The sequence below is a fragment of the Argiope bruennichi genome, chromosome 10, assembly GCF_947563725.1.
Source record: "Argiope bruennichi chromosome 10, qqArgBrue1.1, whole genome shotgun sequence".
Classification (NCBI taxonomy): Eukaryota; Metazoa; Arthropoda; class Arachnida; order Araneae; family Araneidae; genus Argiope; species Argiope bruennichi.
Window position 1 is genome coordinate 43,994,424 of NC_079160.1, and position 26,421 is coordinate 44,020,844.

Below are 26,421 nucleotides of genomic sequence, written 5' to 3' on the forward strand. Positions count from 1 at the left end.
AAATTCAAAAGTAATTTTATATTAGAAATAGCGACTATTTTATAAATTCAATACAAAACTAAATCATTTTTTTTTCGTACTTCATTACAGCACAAATGCAGAAAAGAACGATACTTTGTTCAACAATATGTACGAAATCGAGTTGCCTGTTCGTGTAGAAGTTGCACTAGCAGTTAGAGGGTAAGTTTGCCAGTTATTCGGAAGTCCAGCGACTGGCCTTATTTTCAGTAACGCCAGACGCTTTACTGAAAATTCAGACCTAAATAATGATTTCCTTTATTTATTCTTTTAAAGATGATTTCTGGATTATCATGTGTACAGATAGACTGACCAACAGATAGATCTAATTCTAAATATAGCTTTTTTTCCAGATTAGAGGCATCAAAATTTTGAAGAATAATCAAAGATTCGAGATCAGTATCTTTCAGCAATTATAATATATCTTATTTGTACACTTTGTAAAATAGTATTAATATACATCTTAAATTAGTAATTGAAATGTACATATGCTTTGAATTTTTGATTGTATTCTGTTTTAAACTATTATTAAGAAGTTGATATTTTCTCTACTAGATGGCGTGCACGATTTGTATATTGAGTTACCGTAAATTCTCATTCAGTTCATTCATTGATATGCAATTATTGAGGTTGAATGAAATATTCAAAATCGGAAAAGTATATTCTGTTTTGGCGAAATCTACATAAGATCTAAGTCTAAGGTTCATAAATTCGTGATAATATCACTTTAATTATCTCTAAATATTTAATTTGTACCGTAAATCTCAAATCATTTGCTACAACTCTTTTTCCACATACATACATTCAATTTTGGCAATAAGTCCATCAAATCTTGGAACTTTGACAAAGGCCAGCATCTTTTTTTTTTTTATTTCCTCTCTTTAATCTCAGTAAAGGAGAGCAGTTTTGAAAAGGTCTCTCAAGTCGTTGCCAAAACCGACTTTGGAAGTGTCTTGTTTCATTCATTCACAGTTTGCGCGCTGCTATTTTAAGCATTTACTATCAAAATAGACTCGTATTCGATGTGTAGACTCGTGTTTAAACGCTGGATTCATTTCGAAAATTCATCTCAGCTTTTCAGAATATTTTTTAAATATTAAATTTTTAAAAAAATGTAATAAAAATATTTTTAAAAAATTCCCATTATTTTATTCGTAGATAGGGACAAAAAAAAAACCCTTCAGATTAATTGAGTATTTATCAACCGAAATTATACTAATTTAATTAATCCATCCCTTAACATCCATATAATTTGTAGGTACAATTCGATTTTAACTGAATTTCGCCAAATTATAAAAATATACTTAAGTGCATTACTATTTACTATGAAAAATTTTGAACTTGCGAATCATCTATACTTATAATATAGCTCAGTGTGTGTGTGTGTGTGTGTGTGTGTGTGTGTGTGTGTGTTGGCGCTCTACAGGCAAGGTCATTTGACATACAGCTATCAAATTTGGTACATGTATACCTTAGAGGTCGGGAATGTGCCCCTGGGGTCCCTTTTTTCGAAATTTTAATTAAAATTTTAATTATTAATTAAAAACTAACTTTTGCGCCAAAAAAATCTTCCAATTTCCCCACCGCCAACGTTTCCGCCAAAAAAATCTTCCATTTTCCCCTCCGCCAAATGAGTAAGGCTTCAGTATTTTTTTTCTCCCAACAGTAATGAGGCTAGGGTTAACGTTTTTCGGCGGATTATTTCAAACGATTCTGTTTATTTTCTTAATGTTTTATGCGTTTAAAATTAAACATTGTTAATTAATCCATGCTTCAGATTCATTCTGAAGTACTTATGAATTAAAATAACACAGAATAAAGGAAATTAAAAATGTATAATCTGCATAGCGTTACCCCAACTGGCGTAGAAGAATTCACGCATTTGCGTTACAGTAATTGGCGAAGAAAATTCACGCATGCGCAATGTGTTCCGATTGTTGCCATGACAACCATTATCAACGGACGATTTAAATTATTTTTAGGTTAGTTGCATGCTTTTGTAAGTAAATCGTATTTATGTTAGTTATATATATTTTTTGTATATGCTTATAGTTTTAAGTACATCGTTTTTTAAGTAGTTTTTTAAACCTGTTTTCGACCGATTATTTTAAACTATTCATTTTATTTTCTTAGTGTTTGATGCATTTAAAATGAAACATTGTTAATTAATCGATCTGTTCATGATGAATCTGAGAAAATTTTGTTGACAAATTCTTGAGATATTACATAAATTAAGAAAGATATTCTTTAGTGCCCATAAAGTTTGAACGCTCAGTGTTTCTATTATCAGTAATCATATTATTAAAAAAATGCTTTGCTTCAGTAAAAAATATTATTATATTAATTGCAGATTTATCATTTACACTTTAATTTAAAGCATAAATTCTACGAGAGGAAACAGAAAATTAGAGAGATACATATTACGTTATGACTGAAGGCCTTTATAATATTATGAGTGAATTATATGACTATCAAAATTTGAAGTTTTAAAATATTTTGCTGAAGAATCTATTAAAGTTGGAATTGCGTAAAATATTTAATGGTACGACCGGAGTTTAACCCCCTGCTTGGCACAATTTTTAAAAATCGCCAACAACGGCCTAGCGAAATGTTCAAAAGCAAAAGAGCAGATGTTCAATTATAGTGCATAATAAAGATTGCCAGCTTTGGCGCGTTATCGCAACTTGGCGAAGAAGGGAGTTAAACTCCGGTTCAACCTATTTAATTATTAAAATTTAAACGAACATTAAGATTGGCGAACCGGCTGGTCGCCAAAGGCGGCTAGTATGCTATATAGTTTGACGATTGAAATCGTCAAATTGGCGAAATTTTTTCTTGGCGCTTTTTGGTCGCCGTTACAACCGACAAGCACTAATTTTTATAAATCTCACAATAAAATGCTCATAACATTAAGCAGTGGCGAATGATCTTTCTTTTAATGACTGATAAATTTAATTTAACACCTCAACGCACTAATAACTTAAGTGTTAAGGATTTAACTTTTTTTATTTTAGTAATTTTGGGGAAAATATATATCTTGTATTGATTTGCTTTCCATATGTATACTGGTGTGCAAAACTTAAGCAACAGGTGCTTTTTTTTTTTGCCATAACTCCTCGAGAAATCATCTGAGAGACATAAAATTCAGAAATGCGAGACAGCATTTTGTACTTAAAAAATGGCGAAAGCATAGTTGCGCAAAAATGAATACAATGCATATAGTATGGAATCAAACAAACAAAAAAAAGAGCTTTATTGAACTTATACTACCGCTACACATGATTGCCTGTCTAAGAGAAAGAACAACAAGCAGATGTTCCTTAGTATGGAATATGCTCTCCACTTACTGCAATGGTTGCTTCGCGTCGTCTCTCGTATACTCACACCAGACTGTCCAACATTTCTTGAGGTAAGAGTGTCCATTCCTCAATCAGTATCTATTTCAGTTCTTGGATTTTTCCCGGAGCAAGTAATCGTGCCGCAAGGCGTCTCTTCAAATCATCACACACATGTTCTATGCGATTCAAATCAGGAGAGACGCACATGGGGAAGGATTATCTCCTTACAATAACGATCTACAGTTACAGAACCTCTGTTGAAAACGTGGAGCTCAGACCGCCCGTTTAGCATAAAGCCTGTCCGAGGACGACGCCAGGACCACCCTAGCAGTCTCTTTCCATGATGTTACTGGAATGAAACCGTATCCCGACCTTTTTCTAAATCAACTATCGTTGAGAATCACTTGTGGCACTGAAACGACACCCACCCGTAAAGAGGACACGACTCCATTGATGAGATGTCCAATTTTTGTGCTTCTTACACCATTCTAAGAAGTGCCACCAATGGCCAACTTTCTAAGGGATGCAGCGTTCAGGACGGTGGGCGAATAGATCACCTTTGTGAAGGCATTTGGCCACAGTAAACCGCGATACTTGTCGCCCTGTTGCTGTACACATTGCTGAGCAGTAGCGCTTGCTGACTGGTATCGATTCTCTTTTCGCCTGCAGGACGATATATCAGTCATCCACTGCATTTGTTTTCCTAGGGCGGCCACCACTAACCTTTCTAACAACTATACCTATGGTTTGGAAGGTTTTTCCAAGCGCGCGAAAAGACACTTTTGTTGATTCCGAACTCTTCAGCTACACTAGTCAAACTACGCCCCTCCAGCTTTCCGATCATTCTTCCACGTGTGAAGTCGTCCAAGTGCTTTCTTCTAGCCATATTTCACGAAAAAACTCACTTGTACTTGCAACGAATGTCTTTAATTGCTCCTACTCCTTCCTTTCCTTGTGTCTTGAGCTGAGCGCTGTGACTGTGCGCGTTTTGCTTACACTCACGTCGCCTATGATGTTTTGTTACTAACATTTGCATACGCATCACCTTTCTACAGAATTGTGTGTTCACTGTACTGATCGCAATAACCCCTTTTCTGCAATTTCATGGCTACCCGCTTAAAATTTACGTTGTTGCTTAGGTTTTGCACACCAGTGTATATTATGAAAAAGATGTTCATGTAATTTTTAAAATGTAAAAATGATGCATATTTATAAGTTATTGATTTCATTTACTTACAAATAAAGGACGTTTTTATTATAATTATAGACTAGAGGGGTTGTCACCTGGTGACTTTCGCTCGCCAACTCCGATATTTGTCTGATACTGCACGCGCTGTTCGTCAGTTCCAGCTAGCAAATTTTTAAATCCCACTGACCATTCATTCAATATTGGAAGCTTAGTCTTTCTACGAGGAAAACTTTCATTTTCCAATTGGCATACTTCCAACTCAAAACCCCACAATGAAAACAATATTTGCTTGTATCTCCAATATCTAAATATTGAATAGATTTTTATCATTTTACCACCAATTTAGCTACTTCACGATAAATTTTTCTTTTCAAATTGCCAGATTCTCGCTCGGTCTTCCTTGGCATTTTTTCATCTGATATCGCAGGACGCTCCACTACTATTCAAAAAATAATGAAGGGTTAACACGTGTATTGTTTAGGTATTCAGACGATTGCCAACGAGAAGGCAAAAAATTTCCGTTACTTAAAAAAGAAAAATTAACTGGAAGTTTATTCATTGGTATTGCCACAAACGGTGTGCCTAAAAGTAGAATTAGTAAATAATATTGTTTTAAACTCATTTGCTGATTTTTAAGTGAAATATTAAGTAAAAGGAAAACATTAATTTGATGCTAATTAAAGTTTTCTTTTTCTTTCTTTTTCTTTTTTTGTCACCATTCCACCTCAAATGCAATATAAATGCTTACTGCGAAGTAATAATAATTTTTATTAAATATTTTGAACAATACTGGCAAAACAAACCTCAAATATCATGAGTCAGGTGACTCGTTGTCTACCAATCACAGAGCGAATAAAACGCACTTTTTACATAAAGTTTTTTTAAATAATAGATAGATTAAAAGGAAGTTATAAACTTCAGACAAAATATAACATTTAAAAAAATTATTTTTTGACCTGTCAAATGAAATGTCACGTAAGTGAATAATTCATATTCTAATATATAATAAATAAATAAATAAAATATCGTTTAACTTATTTAATAATGGCTGAAATACACAAATGCTTCAACAATGTAGTAAACACATAATGCAGTTTTAATGTTTGATAAATCGTAAATTTTGAATTCTTCATTCATTTATTTTTTGGCAGTTTATTTCATATCATTTGTTAAACAGCCTGTCTAGGATCGTCTAAATTATCCTAGACAGCTGCTTTATTGGAAATTCGCTTTAACGTTAAGGAAGCTCTTGTATAAAAAAGCAGCAGGGAAATATATATATATATTTACCTTCCGAAATGGTGTGAGCAGGTGCTGAAAATCTATCGATATGCTTCTCAAAACAACTACAAATTTATTCAACGAATCTATTTATAAGCCGAAGCATATCTTTAATCAGCGAAGTTTGAATCGTCAAATATTTGATTTGGCTATTGGAAGACACTATTGAAGAAGAACTTTAAATGTGCTCGTAAAAGAAATCTTCTTTCGTGATATTCGATTGCGCTGTTCTTGAAATATGAATGTCGCAAAGTTTTATTGCGGTGGATGACCCAAGAGGTTGCTATTATGAATGACTTGAAAGACTTGTATTTAATTAGAATTTGCTAAGAGAGTTAAAGAGTTGTAATTAATTGAAAAATTAGTTCATGGGAATGCCTTAAATTATTTTAGAAATTCAGTTCATTTTTATTATGTCTTAATTTGATGTCCCTGGCATTTGTTAATTATATGTATTTGACAGAAATAATACAAACATGAACAATTTCAGATTGCTATAGAATAATATTCTTTTGATAACTAACTATTTCTAATTATTGCTGCTTGTCTGTTAAAATTCTGATAAAAATATTTGGAAATCACTTGGTGGCTTCCTTTAACTAGGGGGCTGCAAGCAGGTCGATTAAAAACTTAATTTTCCTAGTTTCCAAATTAAATAAGTTTATAAAAAAACAAATTCTATAAATGAAAAAATATTAGAAGAATATTAATACTATATCAAATATAATTGATCAAATTCCTATATGTTTTCTCATGATCACTTAGTTATTAGAATATTTACAAAACCGAGTATTTGCTTCAATAATATTGTTACAAAAATTTTTCTCTACAATAAATACCGCCGATAAATCGTAATGACGCAGCGCATTTAATCTCTAATAGTTCATTAGTTCAGCAGCTTTCTTGCTGTCTCATCCTCTAATTTCTCTTATTTGTCGGCGACTCCGACTCCTCTCACACACACACAACTTTTGACGATCCACACAACTTCTTCGACGATACACACGACTTCCTCGTAGCTTCAGATTTCCCGTCTTTTATAGCTCCGGGAGGCGGGGCTAGAATCTTCAGACCAATCAGGGCGTAGCTGGCTGTACCTCGTGTCTTAGTGGATGGATCGTGAAAGTTCTCGAACTTTCCGGTATTATCCATTTAGTCGCCAAACTCGCCAAATTTATCGCCAAGCCGCCAAATGCTCGCCAAGTCTGTCGCCAAGCTCTAAGTTCATTGATCTCAGCACGTACAGGACCGATCGTACAACGGTCTTTCTTAAGCGGCGGTCCAACGACCTGCGACCTCACGGATTTGGTCATAAATCTGACATCCAACCCACTAGGGGACCACACTCCCCCATCGCCCGCGGTACGCCTGTAGTTTCCCGCAAAATGTCGGTAGATGGATAAACATCAAAGAGCCGGAAAATTTGTTTGGGCTATGGGGGGGGGGGAAGGGAGTCAAAGAAACTGAGGGTTTTGAGCGGTCGAAAGGGGAACGCGTGCCGTCTGAAGATTTCTCTGGTCGTGGGTCCGCTGCCACAGGCGGGGGTGGCACCACGAAGGAAGGGTGACAGTTTTATGACCACATCTGTGAAGACCATCCGGCCGTTGGACCGCGGCTTTACGATGACTCTATTCGTGCCGGGTAGCAATATTATAGGTTTGTAACAATATTGTGTACAGATATGGATGACTGGCAGTCCAAAGTAAGAACAGATAAATAAAGATAAGTGCATAATCACAAAGCTAACAAGATTAAGAATTTGAACCTAAAGTAAATAAAAAACGTGTTAAAAATGTACTAAAATATGAAATTAAATTGACCATCTTATTAAGAAAAAAGGTATTATGTGCACTGCTTAAGGCCGCAAAGATTGGCTTAAGAAAAGTTATTCATTTAGCTTATAAGATAAATTTAATTGATTTTAACCTTTTTGTTGATTAGGAATTAGAGCAGCTAAATTTCTGTCTTATTGCAAAATTTGTCAGAACTTATTACATAACTTCATCCAAAAATGGATGAATTTGGTAGTTAGTATGCAAAAACATGGCCCTAGTAAGAGTTAATAATGATTTAGAAATGTTTTTTGTAAAAGAACTAATATAAATTTATTTTCTAATTGTTTCCCTTTCTTCCAATTTAGAATCTCAGTTCCCGAAGTCATAACCTATAATAAGTCTGAAGAAATACCTTCATCGTTAGTTCGAGAATCAGATATTGGTCCAGAAGTAACACATGTCTATGAGGTATGCATTAATTTTTCCATTTCTGAAAAATTACTCAATTAAAATTCAAAGGCAGATTCATTATATAAGGGATGACCGAAAATAAAGGCAACATTTATTGGGGACACCTTTCGTGCAGTAAAGTGTTGGCAACTTTATTGAAAAAAAAGCATCTGACAGTTGATAGTTTAGGATTAGTAAAAATAGAGCGTTATACCATAGGATAACGTGTTAACGCAACATATGAATTACATTTTTAAAAAAAGTTTTTTTTCTTTAAATTTTTTATTGAATTGTAAAGCACACAGAATAAGGTTATGCATGGAATAACACATAGGGCATTTCGCAATCTTTTGTCGAAATTTTCCATGACCTTTTTGTATAAATGTGGCTGACTTTCGTTAATACAGATGCTTGTTGGCATAAAACTTTAAATAACGCCATCAAAAAATCCAATGGTGTTAAATCACACGATCTAGGGGCCTAATTTTCAAATTTTCGAACTGTAGCCGCCAGATTTTCATTATTTATGAAATATTGTTCAATTAATAAAACGCATTGTTCTATCGCGTAACGCTCCATTTTTACTAACCCTAAACTATCAGCTGTCAAACGTTTTTTTTAATTGGGTTGCCAATACTTTATGAACGAATGGTGGCAAATTTAAATCTTGGGACACCCTTTAGAAACGATCAATATCCAATTGTTCTGAATAATGTATCGATATTGCTTTGCATTTAAGGTTGGAAATCAAGGCCCAAGTTCGGTGAAACAGGCAGAGGTATACATTTTGTGGCCTACCTATACTTTGGATGGGAAATCGTTGCTGTATTTAATGGCTCAACCAGATGTTCGAGGCAATGCTCAATGTGAAAGAATCGATGATGTTAATCCTCTCAATTTGCAGGTAGGTATAAACATGAAGGGTTTAAAAGCTACTGTTGGATATTGCTTAAAAAATTAATTTGTTGATCACGTTTTTATATCATAAATTATTGAAATATTTTCTATCACTAGGAGAACAATTAGGTCTGTCTGAAATGTCCAATTTCTAAAAATAAACATTTCAAAAATGTCAACAAAAAAAAAAAATGTTTTAACAGAAAGAAATTTTTTCGGTAAAAATATTATTTTTATAGAAATATAATATAATAATTATAAAAAAATAATGATAATAATTATAAAATAAAAAATATATATTTAAAAATACAAAATACTCTTAGAGTAGAATACAAAGAATGTCTATCCATTGTAATCTTGAACATATCCTAATTTCTAAACCCTCAGATATAAGCATACGTTTCCAGGTGGCGATTTTAAGCAATTTTAGTGGCCGATTCTAACTTCATCATCACGATTATCACAAGGAATATCAACTAAGCAAAACCTGGCAACTACTCGAAGTGATTTTTGATTGGCTTAAAATAATATAATTCAGATCTTCATAAACTGATCAGTTTTTGTCACAGAAAACTGGATTTGTTTTTAAGTTTAAATTTTTAGAATGCCAAGAAATATATTTAAAAAATCCCTTTAAACTATCACCGTTTTTTCATGTTTCATTTTCAAAATTGCTTGGTTGCAAACACCTTTAATTTACAGGAAGTACCTTGTATTCTACAAATACCTTCATTTTACAGGAAGAACCTTTAATTTACAGGAAGAACCTTTAATTAACAGGAAGTACCTTTAATTTACAAGAAGTACTTATAATTTACAGGAAATACTTTTAATTTACAAGAAGTACTTTTAATTTACAAAAAATACTTTCAATTTGAAAATACCTTTAATTTACAGGTACTTTTAATTTACAAATACCTTCAATTTACAGGAAGTTCGTCGCCGTCCGAGGAATCACAACATTACCATTCAAGACCTAAAAGAACAGCTGCTCATAGGCGATTGGAGAAGCAAAAATTCGCACTCGAAGTCTGCGAATTCTGTTCATCATCGGCGATCAAAGAGAGAAGATGATATCGATTATCTCATGTCTGATGAAGGAGAGGATCATTTCTTAAGCGATGAAGGAGAAGATGCATTTCAAGATGAGCTGGTAAAACATCCTTTAGGTTTTCAGTTACAATTTAAATTTTCTGTTACGTTTATGCGCAAAATGGCAGTTGCGGAAATACTAAACTCGTATATTTCAGAAGCTGTATAGTTTTCAGTTATTAAGTACGGTTTATATTCAATCAGTTACAATCCATCCAATAAGACTACGCATGCGCAGAAACTGTATAGTAGCAGTAGACAACACAAGAACTTGCTATTGTCCGTTCTTTCAGAGCATGCGCAATCTTCCTTTTGCACATGAGTGACATACTGGAATCTTATAACTTGGCCGATTGTAAATCCATTTTTATTGCCATGGGCAAATGTAGTCGCGTTGTTAAAATTTACTACTACGAAAAATTTTGGCAGTCTGCCAAATTCTTCAACAATAGTAAGGAAAAATAATGAAAACAATTATCGAGAGACTATTTCCAATTTTATAATTGTTCGCATTTAAAATTAATTTATATTTATTTTTCCTGCTTTATGCTATTTTTTCTTTCTTAATTTAAAGCGTGTTTTTAAAATTAAAAATAGTTAATTTTTTTTAATTTATCATTCATTTATTAAATTTTTTTTTAAATTTGAGGTGGAAGAAATGCTTAAAAATCCTTAATTTAAGTTAATGTCCTTTCTGTTTAAAATGTCTATTTAGAGACTCTTCATGGGCTAATGATAAATTGTCATATTCTTCAATGTTACTATGTAAACCAACTGATTTGTCTTGTATTTAGAAATGTATAAAGTGGGATTTTAATAAATATTGAAATAAAATTAACTGATATAAAAAAATTATTTTTAAAATATAGAAAAATCAGTTAGAATCTTCTTTTTCTTTTTTTTTCCTAACAAAGTACACTTAGAGATGATGCATCTCTTACAAATACTACATGCATATAATTAAAAAAAAAATTAATTTCTTTATTAGTAATTTTCACTCTTCCGTAAAAGTTGCATGCCAAATTTTTTATTCTCTTCCAGATAAATTGCCTAGGAGTCAATCTGAAATTATTCTTTCTGAGCTTTCATAATAAAGAAATCTTTCACTTTCTTCACTTTTTGTTTCTTTTTTCAGTCTTGCGGACCAACTTTGTGTACACAGATTCGCTGTACCATATCGAATCTCGAAAAAGGAGACCAGGTTATTTTCAGCATTCGGTCAAGACTTTGGAGAGAAACATACAATGAGGTAAGTGACATGCTAGTTAAAAATAAATAAATAATATTTTAAAATTTATTCTTAAGGGGAGAGAAAAATGTTTTTAATTTTTCAAACGTATTTCAGCTTTTCGATATAAATTAAAAAACATGACCTTCTAGATGGGCTATAAACAGTATTTCGGATGCAAATTGTCACAGATAAACTAAGAAAGTTGCACTAGGAAATCTCAAGCACTATTTCATTCAATGCTTAAGAAATAAATAAAAAAAATATATTATTTGTAGTACAATTTAAATGTAAATATATAGTAACATTAAAAGCTATGTTTTCGTGCCGTGGGATCTACTCTAATCGTATTGCCTATTAATTTTTTTTACATTACAGCATAAAAAAAAGTAAATAAATATGAAGTTTATTATCCCATAAATAATTCCCATTACTAATTTGTATTCATGCTTACCTTTATTCGCGCCTTTATTCCTTTATTCTTATTACCTTTATTCTTATGATTTCTTAAACATAAAAAAATCTCTCCTAGAATGGCTTGCCTTCAAAACCGAAGTAAGGACTTGTACAGCCGATAATCATATAAAAAAAAAAAGAGTTTGGATTTTTTAAAATTTCACCAGTGTTACAGATGATGGTGGATGAGTATATATACTTATAATAGTTTTGTTACAACTTTATGTGGCTTAGAATATATATATATCACTATATATAGAGAGAATATATATAGTTCATAAGTTAAGGATTCAAAATAAAAGGAAAATGTTCCATAATTTGTTTGTCAAATAGATCTTGAAACTCCAAGATATAATATCGAAGTACATACTTAGGAAAGCATTCATAACTCCAATGTTGCGATATGCCTTCATGGACTGTCATGGGATTTGTCCAATTCGGGGTTATCAACCTACCATGTGTTATATAATGATGGTTAGAACCACATACTGAAAATAGAACTCATAACTTTCTAACTTTGATTTATTTTTCTCAATCATACCAAAGCCAATCTGATGGAGACATCAAATTTTCTCTCTTTTATAGACGATAGATGAAAAGACATATTTGCAACTCTCCACGAAGTCGTCTAAAAATTTTAGTCTCTTCTCTTTAATAAAATGATTTAGCTATCATACATAAGATAATATAAGATTTAAAATACTATACAAAATATATATACAGTACACTCCCGATTATCCGCGGAACTGGGTGGCGCGACCGCCGCGGATAACAAAAATCGCTGATAATCCGAAAAAAGCTAAAAACGGGTATAGCAAAAGAGAAAATAGTCATTTCAACTTTGAAAAAAACGTTTTATGTACAATAAAACGTAAAATAAACAGCAGGAAATGTTTAACGAACGCTTAATATTTTAGTATATCACTCAAAACTAGCCTAAAATGCATTTTGTTAATGAAAACAGAAAAGTGCTTTGTATTTACGAGAGGCGTCAAGAATACACAGAAAAATGAATACATATGTACTGTTTTAATACTGTAATGTATTATGTAATTACAAAAGCATAACTGTAAAATTACACCTTTTTGAAGAAATCAGTCATTTGTGTTTGTTTCTTGCTTTGGAAACATTTTCTCTTTGCTTGGAAGCAAAAAAAAAAAAAAAAAAAAAAAATTAAAAAAAAAAAAAAAAAACTTAGTGCGGCAGGCGCGGTTAACCCGCCCGCGGATAATCGGGTGTCTACTGTAATATAAGATATATACTCTAATTAGAACCATCCTTAAGGTATGTAACTACGTTCGAGATGATTTTTTTTTAAACATTCGAAAATTGTTATATTTTTGAATATTTACATCAAAAAGTTTGAAAAAAAATCCATCTATGAAACCAAAATATACCAGTTAAGTGCCCAAAGTTTTTTCAAAATTGAAAAAGATGTCTCGTTTTTTGTTTCAAAAGAGATATAAAAATCTTCTAGTTTAGAGGCTTATCAAATGATTTGCTTAAAATTTTGCAGATAGCTTAAAAAAATTATTATCTTGTTCCTGAAATAAAAAATAAGCTATATTTCTATTGATTCTTTAAATATTGGGGTTCGACTGATAAATAACACAAAATTCTCAAATTTTTTCACATTGTGAAGCACTAAAAAAATTATGCTTCAGATTTTTATTTATGAAGTTTTTTGTAAGAAAATTCTATCATATTCTGTATTTGGGAAAATAGCCTCTAAAATTGTAAACTAGCATTAAAAATGCAAATATAACAATCGGTGTAATTTCCCAAAAAATAGAAACAAAATTCTAATTGTTTTATAAAGAATTCTGCTCAAACATTAAGAATATTAAATTTAAAAAAAAATTCATAATTCTGCAAAAAATAAATAAAATAAAATAAAACACTTTTAAGGTAATCACCTGCCTTACAACTTCATGTTTCATGTACCTTTGCATGATAGAAAAAAAAAAAACTCGTCTGGCATGCAATATAAGCCACCATAAGGAAATAATTAAATGTTAATGCAAAGGTTAATAAATAATTTGTTTGCTGTTCTAAAGATAATAAAGATACATTATTAAATGTAACAAAAAAGAATTTAAATTTATAACACGATCCGAATCCTTAATCTGATTAATTGAAATTAAGAAGTTCCAAAGGCTTGAAGATGTACAGTTATTTACTTTGACATAATATGAAGAAAATAAAATATCGATTCCAAAGTTGTACGTAATTTTTTGAAATTATCTTTCTTTTTTTTTTAATGTTATTTATAATTTTTCTAAAAATTTACTAGAATAATCTCCATTTCTTTGCAGCTTGGACTTAGTGAGGTGAAAACTTCTTCAAAATTGGTAACCCGTATTACACAGCTTCCGTATGGCGTTGATCCAAGTTATCTTCCCTACAAGATATATGTGGTTTGTAATTTTATTACATTTATGCTATTTTTTTTTATTCATATTAAAAGTGTTTGGAATTTCTTTTTCGAAAATTTCGAAGCTTGTAACATGAAATGTGTTTGTTGATGTTTCATATTTAATTAAACGCTAATAAGAAAATCTAGTAATTATAATTGGAGTTGTTTTATAATAGTTGAAAAGCATTATAGTTGAAACATAATCTGATGTCGAATGAGTTAATTGAGATTTAATTTCAATATTGCTACAAAAAACAAACTCACTTTTTAATGCATTTAATTTAATATCAATTAATCGTCTTCAAATGACATTTATCTTTTACTTTTTATTTATTTATTTTAATTTCAAGCTTTATCAACATATTTATTCCAAAGCTGCATATTAATTAAGGCCAACTTTCTGCTTTTTTTAAAATTATTATTTCTTATTTTATTTTATCGTCTGATTTCAAATAAAGAAAATAAAATGCATATCAAAAGACCATTTTCAATATTTTTTTTTTATTAAAAAAGAAAGAATTAATACTTTATTCTAGTTGTATCATATTTAAGAACAGGATTGCATTTTACATTTAATTATAAATAACGCTATTTCATGGTTTTAATTAAGAAATGATTTTAGTAAAGGTCAATATGCAATATTTCGGAATTATTCAAGCTTAAAACAGAAACTTCGTTCGGATCGTTTTGGAAAATTTTATAATATTAAATCCTTTTTATTTTTAGGTTTCTTCTAAAGTCAGTCTTCTCGATGTTGCACTGGCCCCGTACATGATTCCATGGTGGTGGATAATATTGGCCATTTGCATCGGTCTTCTACTTTTAGCCCTATTGGCTTTATTATTATGGAAGGTAATGAATGCGTTTATTATTTTTCACTAGGTATAATGTTGACAAGATAGTGTTTTCAAAGTGGTGTACTATCCATAAATTGCTCGATATAAAAATCGTCCAAAAAGTACTGAAAAAAATTCAGCACATATTTTGTTAAAGCATTAAATACTTAATAAGAAAAGATTTTCAAAATTTTAGTTAAATTTTTAATTAATTAAAAATTTGTTTTTCCGAGATAGAGTTGGAATTCTTTATCGCTCAAAAAAATAATTTTTGGATGACATTAAAATACAAATAAATATTTTTTTAATGTTATTATTGTAACAGGTCCATTTTTTAAAAAGTTCATTCAATATTGAAATGCACAATAGATTATTTGATGTGTCTGGATTTAAAATATGATCTGTAATTGAAAAAAAAATTAATCTATTTACATTTCCAAAACATTTAATTTCAATTAATATTTAATTGAAATTCCCTTCGTTTAATTTTTGAAAAATTAAAATTCCCTTAAATTAATTCAAATTTAAGGGAAGTATTTAATAATACTCTGTATTATTTTGGTATAATTTTATGAATTCAAAATGATTTATTGCAGAAATGGCGACTAAATAAGTGTTGTGAAAGCGCAGACGATAAAACAAATAACGTTTTTAACACAATAACTTTATCAGACTTCGTTGTTGAGATTAGAAATTCTTAAAAAAAATACAAGTGCAAAACATTTTTGCCCGATTTAATGACTACATGGATACACCGTTATTTACATTGATTTATGCTTCGTCACAGAAGCAAAACTTGCAGGTATTAAATAGAAGATTTCAGAAAATTGTTACTCCGACGAGGATGGGATTCGAACCCACGCGGGCAGAGCCCAATGGATTAGCAGTCCATCGCCTTAACCACTCGGCCACCTCGTCACACACTAAGAAGCACTTTGATATTTATAGCTCATAAAAGTGACTGTAAAAAGGAATAAAAGCTACGATTTCATCTAATTTAAATAAAGCAGCCCATTGTTATTTGTCCGGGCATATGATATATGTCGTGTACGTAACGAGATATTGGACAAAACGGCTAAACTTTTTAAATGAATAAATATTTTTTTTTTCATCTGAAACAATAATATAATGAACTACATTCTGAGAATAGATTTTAAAAAGGCGATATGCTATTAATTAACCTTTTTTTAGATTAATTAATCCAGATTAAGCATAACAAAATAACCATATTCTTTATACTATAAAAGTTTAGAAGAAGAATGCTTTATAAGCGCCATTTTTGAAAAATTTAATTAAATTAGTTTAATGAGTTCTTTAATGACGAGTGAAAATTTGGAAAATGTAGGACATTTAATTCAAATTCTGAATCCAGGATGTAAATCATGATTATCCTTGTTAAAACATGATGTCTTGTTACATTATGTGGATATCAAAAACTTAAAGATTAATTTTTTTATTAATATTTTTCTCACTTTTTAAACATTAAATCTAATCTATATTTTAATATAATTTAAATATTTATAAGTAAAATTCTGGAACCGATTTTTCATTCAAATAAGAAACTGTTAAAAAAACACTTATTATAATTCTAAACAAATGAAACTCTAATACCGACTAACTCAAAATGTATATTTTAATTGTATAAATGTCTATTTTAATAAAAAATATAAATTGGATATTTTCGTTGTCCGTAAAAAAAAAAGTATGTTTTCGTAATATTATACAAACTAAAACATAAATAGATTCAATTAGTATAGTTTATTTTTATATGAAATACTAATTCTTACTTTTCGTCTCATTTAGCTTGGATTTTTCAAACGAAAAAGACCTCAGGAAGTCCCTGAAAAAGAACCTTTAAATGAGAGAAACGGATACCGAATGGCCAGTGGTGATGCTGCATTGTGATAAGAATGTGCGAAATATTTATATTTATTGTGAGTGAACTTCTGATGAATCTAAAGACATTCGAGATGGACCTATAATGTGCTACAAAGGACCACTCATGTTACATCCCAATAACGTTGATAACCATCATAAGATTTCATCTTATGCAGACTTCGATAAAGCATGTGCTTTTAACATATGTGCTAACAAATGTGGGAAAAAATATCTGTATTCGCATTCCTGTTATATTCATGAAAGACTTCAAGGGACAGAACTAATATAATGTGTTAAAATATAATTACAATGTGTTGACATTTTTGGAGTGCATTTTCAAGACTTTTTAGTGCGATCAAAAGTCTGACAAAAATTAACTTTATAGTTTTATTTTCAAAATGCTAAAGTGGCAGATGTTTAAGGTAAATAACACCATATAGTTAATAAAAATAATCTCAATTATCTTTGACAATTCTTGCAGCGAAATGGAATCAATTATCAGTGGAATATCGAATCAGACGAGCTAAAAGCAGGTGTGTTTACTACATGCTTATAAAGCAGATGCTTTAATAATCAACATGAAAGACTTCCAGATGGCTGAACTTTTGCTATACAAAATAAAGTGTGTTGATTTTAGGAATGCAGTTTCGATACTTTTATTGCTATAAAGAGTATGAAATTAAAATCATAAAATCCTTTTTTTTTTAATAAGCTATTTTGATTGTTGAAATGGCAACAATTTATTACGAAGAAAGTCATCGCATTCGAAACAGAATGTCATCTGCTTACAAAGCAGCAATGTTTCTTGTAACAGTGCTCAATTATTAAGCATTCTTTCAATGGAATTATCAATGGACTATTTTGAATCTGATGGATGCTCGTGCCTTACGCGAGCATGCCTCGAAAACAGATGCTTTAAGAATTTTTATTTTTCAAAAATATTTATTGAAGTACAGAACGGTTGTATTGAATATAGAAAGATGTTTTGATTTAATTTTTGTGTCTAACATTTGCTTATAATTTGTCAGATTTTTTTTTTTTTTCAATTATAAAATATTCTATAGTTGACAAATGTTATTTTATATTTAGAATGTTGGTTTTCTGTTTTTTCTGTTTCCGCCCAATTTTAGCTGTCTGATTTACCATCACATATTTGCATATTACATACAAATGTTTTACATGGCTTTATGAAAATACAAATAATACATACAAATTAGAATATACATGAAAATAAAAATTATTTGCATGGCGAGTATAATGAATTAGATTTAAAATGTTAATTCCCATATTACCCATGAGCTAAAAACAACAATTAAATTGCAAAACTAAAACAGTAATATTCATTAAGTTGCCTTTTAAGCATTAATAATTCATTAACATAATTTGTAATATATGTTGCAATTCAATACTTATCAAAAAGGCAGAAGCTAAAAGAATAACCGACCTATACGTGTTGGATAGTAGTCCCATTGTTATTGCTCTCCTATGCTTTTACCTAGGAATACTAGCGATAAAATCGGACCTGGTAAGAACAATGAAAATTGATAGAAACAATCATAACCATTTACTTCATATGCAACTGACATTTTGGAAAGAGATGAATTTGCCATAGGGAAACAGTGCCTTCAGTACCTAGAAATGTATCAGATGACAAAGTACAATCGATACATTTAATTAATAGGGTTAACCCTCTGGCTGCTTAATTCCTTAAAATCACTATTTAGATGCGATGTTTGCAAATAAGTTCAAATATCTTTTAAAAAAAGTGAACTGATACTATATGTTATACGATAATAATATAATATAATAAAAATCTGTAATCGTAAAAATAAACAAACTGCTAAGAATTCGGGATGCAACATAAAATAGACTGATTTACAAACCCGCGGAAATCGCGGGATATGCAGCTGGAGGATTAAAATGCTAGAGTTGGGCGGAGAGAGAATTATTGAGTACCATTATGGTGGTACTAAATAATGATCTGGATTTATAAGAAGATTACTTATTTTGTTCTTGTCAATAAATTATTGTTTGTGTCATTATTTGCTGTCTGGTATTTTTGTAGTTTTTAAAATAGGCAGTTCCAAAAGGTCGTTGTTTCAATATAACCTAGAAAAACAACAACTGGCTTAATACTAAAAAATAAATAAACGATGTTTGGATTTTAACAGAATTATCTAATCAATATTATTTATATGTGTTTATTCGTATTTTTTTAATCGAAAATTTCACATTGCACTAAAAAATTATATCTATTGAAAACTGATCATTTGTTTGTATTTAAATCACTCAAATTTATATTATTGACTGAATTTTAATTTTTCTCTAATATAAGCTTTTTTTTTTAAAATCTATTGTAAAATATGTGTGAAATATTTGCCTTTTATCCAGAATTTGTGATTTAAATTAAGAAGCTATTTTAAAATTGTGATTTTGATTTTTTTTTTGAAATATTAATAAAGAATTTTTTATAAAAACTTGAATACTCGTGAAAATTATTCGTTGAATTCTATTCACACAAAGAACATTTTTTAAATATATTTGATAGCTGTATTTATTTTAATTGTATGCCTATTAATAGATAAAAAAAAACATTTTTTGAATATTTGATTCAATTTATATTATTGAAATAACATGTATGGCTTTTGTTTATTCGTTTCAGACAATTTAATGCTTTCTATGAAATAGGTGGTAAAATAATTATAACTGAAAACTGTCTGTCACAAATTAATGCAAGCATTTTCTGCTGTTTTATTTTTTACCTCTTATGATTATATGCAAATACCAATTGTCTGTTTTTATTATATACGTATATTTAAGATACCTACTTATTTATTTGAATTTTATATATGTAAGATATTTCAAAACAAATATTATCAAAATAAAAAAAAAGAAATTACTCATAAAATATTTCAATTGCATAAATGTTTTTAAAGCAAACGAAATGGTGATCATGTTGGTTTAATAACTAGAGGAAGTTGTCTCCCCGAAACTTACTCTATAATAAAGGTGTCATCTCAGAAAACGCTTTGCTTGGCATTGGCGTACAATAGTTAAGAAATATTGAATCTTTGACATTAATTTAACATTTTTGCTGAATCTATCGTATGATGCCTGGCGAGTTTTTTGGCGACTAATGCTTGGCATGCCGTTAATTGAATCCGAAAATCAAATTTGTGTTTTCAATGCGTTTTTCCCAACCGATTGAAACAAAAATTTGACACAAAGCTGCTCTTGTAGTTACAAAATTACATACCAAATCTGATATATTAAAGTCATTCCCTTTTTGAGTTATCGCTTTTACATGTTTCTGAAAGCACAAATCAAAAGACGATCAACCTCTTGTTGAATTTAGCTCTAAATATGACACATGTCTACACAATCGATGTTAAATCTTTGTACCTAACTTGATGTATCAATATCTCTCCCTTTTGTAGTTGTCGTGTTATATTCGAATAGAAGGACGGACAGATTCCTCCTAATGGAATTTGCTCAAATTTTGATATAAGTCTACAAATTCGGTGTAAAGAATTTCATCGCCAAAAATGACACGATAGATTTATAAGTAGATTCATAAAATTTCGTAACTATTGTAAGTTACTGTTATGTAAGCCGTTCTCTAGGATAACTATCAGAGAGCATATGAGAAAGTTTTGGGGAACCGTTCTCGTTGGTTAAAGAAGTAGATCTAAAAAAAAAAAAAAAAAAAAAAAAAAAAAATGTATGCAAGAAAATAATTACGATTTAAAACAATGAAAGTTCTCCACTTTAAATTATTTCCCTCTTCATATTATTTACACATAAGACTTTCAATACATTTTTTCCTTTTTGAAAGATATAGGGTGTTCATTAATTATTGTCGGGGTTTCCGTACCTCATAACTTTCGAATAAAAAATATTACGCAAAAACCGATTACGTATTCGTAAATTACAACTCAAAGAATTTTATTAATGATATTAAAGTGTAAAGCTTGCACAATTTGCACTTTGTAGGCATTCAGCTGAAGGCGATAATGTATTCGTAAATTACAACTCAAAAGAATTATGAATACGTAAATTACAACTCAAAGAATTACGTATTCGTAAATTACAACTCAAAGAATTATGAATACGTAAATTACAACTCAAAGAATTATGTATTCGGATAGTACAACTCAAAGAATCAATAAAATTCTTTGAGTTGTAATTTACGAATACGTAATCGGTTTTTGCGTAATATTTTTTATTCGAAAATTATGTGGTACGGAAACCCCGACAATAATCAATTAACACCCTGTATTTTATAAAAATTGCTGCTATACAAGATGACTTATTCTTATTATTTTATACTATATAAAATTGCTGATTTAGTTTATTTAGATTAACGTCTCCTTTTCAAGTTACAAGAAAGTTATTGTAAGACGGAGCACATAGTAATGAACTGTAGTCAGATGAAAAGGATTGTACCTTTTCCAAGTCCCCTCTCGCTAAAAGAATGTAGCGATCTATAAATTTTTAAAGATTATACGATTCCATTGGAAGAATTAGGCACTTTGAGGAAGCAAATACTTCAAAATTTCAGCTTTTTAATTAATTAACAGGTTAATGAGTTTCTTTAGTTTATTTTTATTTCAGAGGCTTTGTGTAAACATTGCGTAAGAAATATTTCAGAATATTGTGTAAATGTTCTTTTTATGTTTTAATATTCATATTAAGGAAAAAAATGGTTAATATCTGCAAAATTCTTCAAAAATTAATCACAATTGATTAATTTATAATAATTAATTGAAACCATTAATTAATAATGATTAAGTAATTATAAATTGAAATCATTAATTAATAATGAATTAAAATCATTAATTAATAATAACATTAATTAATGGTTTTCTTGCTTACAAATATAACATAAGAAAAGCATCAGAATATGAAAGATAATAAAGAAATAATCAATATCAAGCTAATATATCATTTTACAGGAACTGCCAAGTAAAATATAACATAACCACTTAATGAATAATCGATACATTGATTGCCGCCAGTAATTCACATCAATTATTTAATCAGTTTATTTATTTTAAATAAGCACACTACAGAGAGCATTAATCAAAAACACACAAGAAACACTGACCACAAAGTAAATTAAAACACTCATAAAAAAAAACAGCAAAGAATAAAGAATTACAAAATTCTAAATTATGTATAAATAAAAATGCAAATTTTATGAATAAAAAAGTAAAACATATTAATGTGCCATTTTTTAATTATTATTTTTACCTCAATTTATAATTTTAACAGTTTTTAATCTTAATATTCAAATTCACAAACGTTTCAATTTCATATGAATTTATTTAATTTACAACTAAACTAATAGCATTTTTTAATTCAACTGTCTGCAACTTCCTACCTTCGATACAGCTGTCTAGGTACTTGTCTATTTTACATAATCAGAAATCCGAAATTGTTTATGTTATTAACATATAGGCAAACATAATTCTAAAAATGTATTTTTTGGAGTCAAGGTGGTATAAAACCAGGAAATTCGTCAAAGTCTATTTTCTTTTTTTGTTACTATATTTCTCTTTGTACACTTCGTATACGAAAAAGTAATAATAATAATAAATAAAAAAAATTCAGTAGAACAATTTTTTAAAGGAAGGGAAAGGATTTTGCTTTAGTTTCCTCTCATGACTAATAAAAGCATCTGAGGCACACAATTCTACTTACCTAAACACCACATATTTGTCTACTTCTTGTTTGCGTACATGTATGAAAATGCATTAATGCTGTAGCTTTCTAACATCGCACGCTTCATGTTAGAATCTCTACTCTCTACAATAGCTGAAGAAGTCTACAATTTAACTGATGTTATTGAGGAGACGAGGTGGCCGAGTGGTTAAGGCGATGGACTGCTAATCCATTGGGCTCTGCCCGCGTGGGTTCGAATCCCATCCTCGTCGGAAGCTCATTTTTATTGTTTAAATCCGAATCAGTAAATGGCGATTGGCAAATTCAATTAGGATTCTGGGAATAACTAGAAATTCGTAAATAGTAAATTCAACTATAAAAGCGGATATCCCCCCCCCAAAAAAAAGGCATCTGAAGTACACAAGCCCATTTACCTAAACACCCCATACTTGTCTCCTTCTTGTTTGCGCACATTATGGAAATGCATTAATGTTGTGGCTTTCTAACATTGTACGCTTTATGTATGGAAGCTCTAGAGTAGCTGAAAAAGTCTACAACTTCCTAATGTTACTGAGGAGGCGAGGTGGCCGAGTGGTTAAGGCGATGGACTGCTAATCCATTGGGCTCTGCCCGCGTGGGTTCGAATCCCATCCTCGTCGGAAGCTCATTTTTATCGTTTAAATCCAAATCAGTAAACGCAATTGGCAAATTAAATTAGGATTATGAGAATAATTAAAAATTCGTAAATAATAAGTTCAACTATAAAAGCGGATATCTCAAAAAAGTTACTGTTCATTTCAATGTTCTGAGACGACAACTTTTCGACGATTCTATCTAATTAAGGGGAGAGATATCGAAGGATGAGGGCATTTCCGGAATTCTTCGTCATTCTTTGACCTTGATTTTCGCCCTATTAAGCTCTTTTTATGTTATTTTTTTTTTCACGAGTGAATATCATGTCGTTTCTGACCGTAGTATTTTAATTCAGTCTGCTGTTAATCCGAGTTTATTATATTGTTAAATGTAAACATCCCTTCCTTTCATCTTCCCTCTCACCCCTATTTTGACGAAATAAACCCATCCTAACGCAGACGCAAAAGCGCGGAGGATTTTAGAATTCGTTGTCAAATAAAATCAAAATCTCATAATGATTTTGCTGTCTGCTAACTCAAAAAACTTAAAATTTTGAAAGGAAACAAAAATTTGAAGACTGAAAGAAAAAAAAGTATTCCTTTGGTGTTAAGAGACAGAATTCATTGGAAATTTTTACTTCTGCAGTTCTGACTATAATTTTCTCATAGTCTGGAAAAGAAAAAAAGAAAAAAAAAATGCAATTCGAATTTTTAAAAAAAGAGCAGCAAATATCTCATCTTGAAGGATATTGTGCCACCACGATGCAAGAGTTTACTGAATCTTTTCTGGGAAACCGTTTTCATATCTGCTTGCGTTTCTGAAAAGGATACTTGGCGTTCATAAAAACTCATTGCAAATCGATTCAAAATTTAAAATAAAAATCTAATTTTAAAATTCAGTTTTTTAGAACTGGCTTCAAATACAGAAAACTTTATGCGATGCAAAACTTCATAAAAGCATTTTTCCCCCTGTTTTGAGTGTCGTGTGTTAAATTTACCTTGCCCCAGGGATGTGCAAACGTCGTCTGAGATGCAGGGTAAAAGATGGTGGGCAATATAATTTGTTTAAAAAAACCAACGTGAGTGATCTCTCTAAACCTTTCTGACATATTCCCTAATAAAGGTGTTATCCAGAGAATGCCTTGCATGGCACTGGCGTACAATAGTCACGAAATATTAACTTTTGGCATGAATTTAGCTATTTTGTAGAATCTATTGGCCCTTGGCGAGTTATTTGGCGATTAATCCCTGAAAAGTGGTTAATAGTACTTGAAAACCAACTTTGTGTTTCAGGTACGTTTTTCTAGCCCGATTGAAACAAAAATTTGACACATGATTGCACTTGTAGTCACAAAATCTTCCAAATTTGATTCCAAAAATTCCAAATTTGATATATTTAAGTCATTGCGTTTTTGAGTAATTGCATTTATATATTTCTGAAAGTACAGACTGACAGACAGTCAACTCGGCTCAAGACGGACATACAGTCATGTGGCTGAAAATTTGACAATACCTATTCTATAGATGTTAAATGGGCTGAATTTTATCGATTTAACTCTATTCATTTTGTGATTATCGTAACTTATATTCAAACAGCCGGACAGATGGACTTTCTCAGAACAGATTTTATTCAAAATTTGGTAGAATTTTACGAACTTGGTGTAACGATCGTATACCAGATTTCACCCTTCTAGCTCAAAGCGTTTTTGACTTATCTTTGTGACAGACGGACATACAGACGTTTTCGAAAAATGTGTTTTTTGAACTTAGGATGGTCTAAAACGTGGAGATTCGTCAAAATCTCGAGTTTGAATTTTTCGACGATTATTATTCTTTCTCTATACTACTTATACGAGAAAATAAAAGCCTTCAAATAATACATTTTACAGCCATTTTAGTTTTATATTTCTGAACATTTATTTAAGTTAACCAAGTTATTAATAAAAGCAAATATATATATATATATATATATATATATATATATATATATATATATATATATAGTGTTACAAGTCTGTAAAGTTGCTTCCCAGCACGGTTAGCTCTATCACCAAAAAGATTGATTTACAATAATCTGTATTGGATGCTGCTCGGGTGCCGAGCCAGTGATCTCAGAGTTTGACGACCAACGTGGCGAAGAATTTGGCGACTTCGGCGACAAAATGGATAATGCTGGAAACTTCGAGAATTTTATCGATCCATCCAATAGGAACTGAGATACGCCGAGATATTCCTGATTGGCCCAGAAGGTTCTCGGCCCACCTCTCGGAAGTTATAAAAGACCGACAGTCTCAAGCTGCAGTGAACCAGATCGAAATCGTAGACAAGTAACGAGTCTTTGAGAGGATAGCGAAGCAATGGCGGAGTGTTGTGTGGATTCCAAGCTATTGCTGAACTGGGTTGTGTGCCGAGTCCTGTTGTCTATTGTGGAAGCAACATTAAATTGTGTGTGGAGTAGCCAGTCGTGTGGTAGTGAGTCGGCAGTTGGATACAGCTAAAGCGAGGTGACAGTGAGAACTTCAGCCGTTTGGAGAAACCGTAGAGCGAAGCTCCTTGGGTCCCCTCTCCTACTGGATTCTGTCTGGCCGCTTTTTGTGCTGTGATCGATTACTACTTGTGGGCAACTGTTTGCCGTAGTGTGCTGCTGTGCTGTCTGTGCTATATGATATTTTAGCGATTATATTATTCAATGGAATGGAATGAAATTTGTTGTATAGGTATTTTAAAGTATGTAATAGAGAATGACGTCATAAACTGTCAGCTATCATAATTGCAGCTATAGTGACAAAAATTTTAATATTTCAAATGATAATTTTTTTTTATTATTATTATTATAGTGTTATCTCCACAATAATGAAACTGCAAATGGCATTGAAGTAATGCTTATAGCATGAAAGACGCCAACGCTAAGCACAGACTAGGGACAAAAAAACCTATTAAGGTTAGAAAAGCTGAAGAGCAGCAAAACCTTTTACAGTGTTTTACATTTTTTAAGTGTGTGTGTGTATTAAGTGAGTGGGTGTGGATGCAAGTCTCCTTTAACATCAAAGTGTTTTTTTTTTAATTAAATAATCAGATTGTCATTTATTAACAAAATGTCCCCTGCAGCAGCCGTTTTTTTGCATCTCGATTTCATATTTTTAATAAAAATGACTTGTTTTGCATCTTTAAAGACTTATGTTTTCTAATGCTCTATATCTTTAAAGTTTGTGTCATGATTTTAGAAACACTTTGCAATAATGAACATGATTAACATTTCAATTTCTGTCAG

At 30.7% G+C, this 26,421-nt stretch overlaps 1 protein-coding gene and 3 non-coding genes across 4 annotated transcripts in view; 3 read left to right on the forward strand and 1 right to left on the reverse strand.

Moving 5' to 3' along the window:
- Positions 1 to 19,260, forward strand: part of LOC129988230 (integrin alpha-PS2-like) — a 134,213-nt gene extending 114,953 nt beyond the window's left edge. The window contains exons 23-30 of the mRNA XM_056096401.1: positions 91 to 180; positions 7,967 to 8,069; positions 8,791 to 8,955; positions 9,880 to 10,101; positions 11,176 to 11,289; positions 14,040 to 14,141; positions 14,867 to 14,992; positions 16,780 to 19,260. Of these exons, the coding sequence (XP_055952376.1) occupies positions 91 to 180; positions 7,967 to 8,069; positions 8,791 to 8,955; positions 9,880 to 10,101; positions 11,176 to 11,289; positions 14,040 to 14,141; positions 14,867 to 14,992; positions 16,780 to 16,881 (1,024 nt within the window). The 3' untranslated portion in view covers positions 16,882 to 19,260. The remainder of the gene's footprint in view (positions 1 to 90; positions 181 to 7,966; positions 8,070 to 8,790; positions 8,956 to 9,879; positions 10,102 to 11,175; positions 11,290 to 14,039; positions 14,142 to 14,866; positions 14,993 to 16,779) is intronic.
- Positions 15,813 to 15,894, reverse strand: Trnas-gcu (transfer RNA serine (anticodon GCU)). Its single transcript has one exon. It is a non-coding gene; the product is annotated as a tRNA-Ser (tRNA).
- Positions 19,261 to 22,708: 3,448 nt separating the features above from the next.
- Positions 22,709 to 22,790, forward strand: Trnas-gcu (transfer RNA serine (anticodon GCU)). Its single transcript has one exon. It is a non-coding gene; the product is annotated as a tRNA-Ser (tRNA).
- A 305-nt stretch (positions 22,791 to 23,095) lies between these two features.
- Positions 23,096 to 23,177, forward strand: Trnas-gcu (transfer RNA serine (anticodon GCU)). The gene has a single exon. It is a non-coding gene; the product is annotated as a tRNA-Ser (tRNA).
- The last annotated feature ends 3,244 nt before the right edge of the window (positions 23,178 to 26,421 follow it).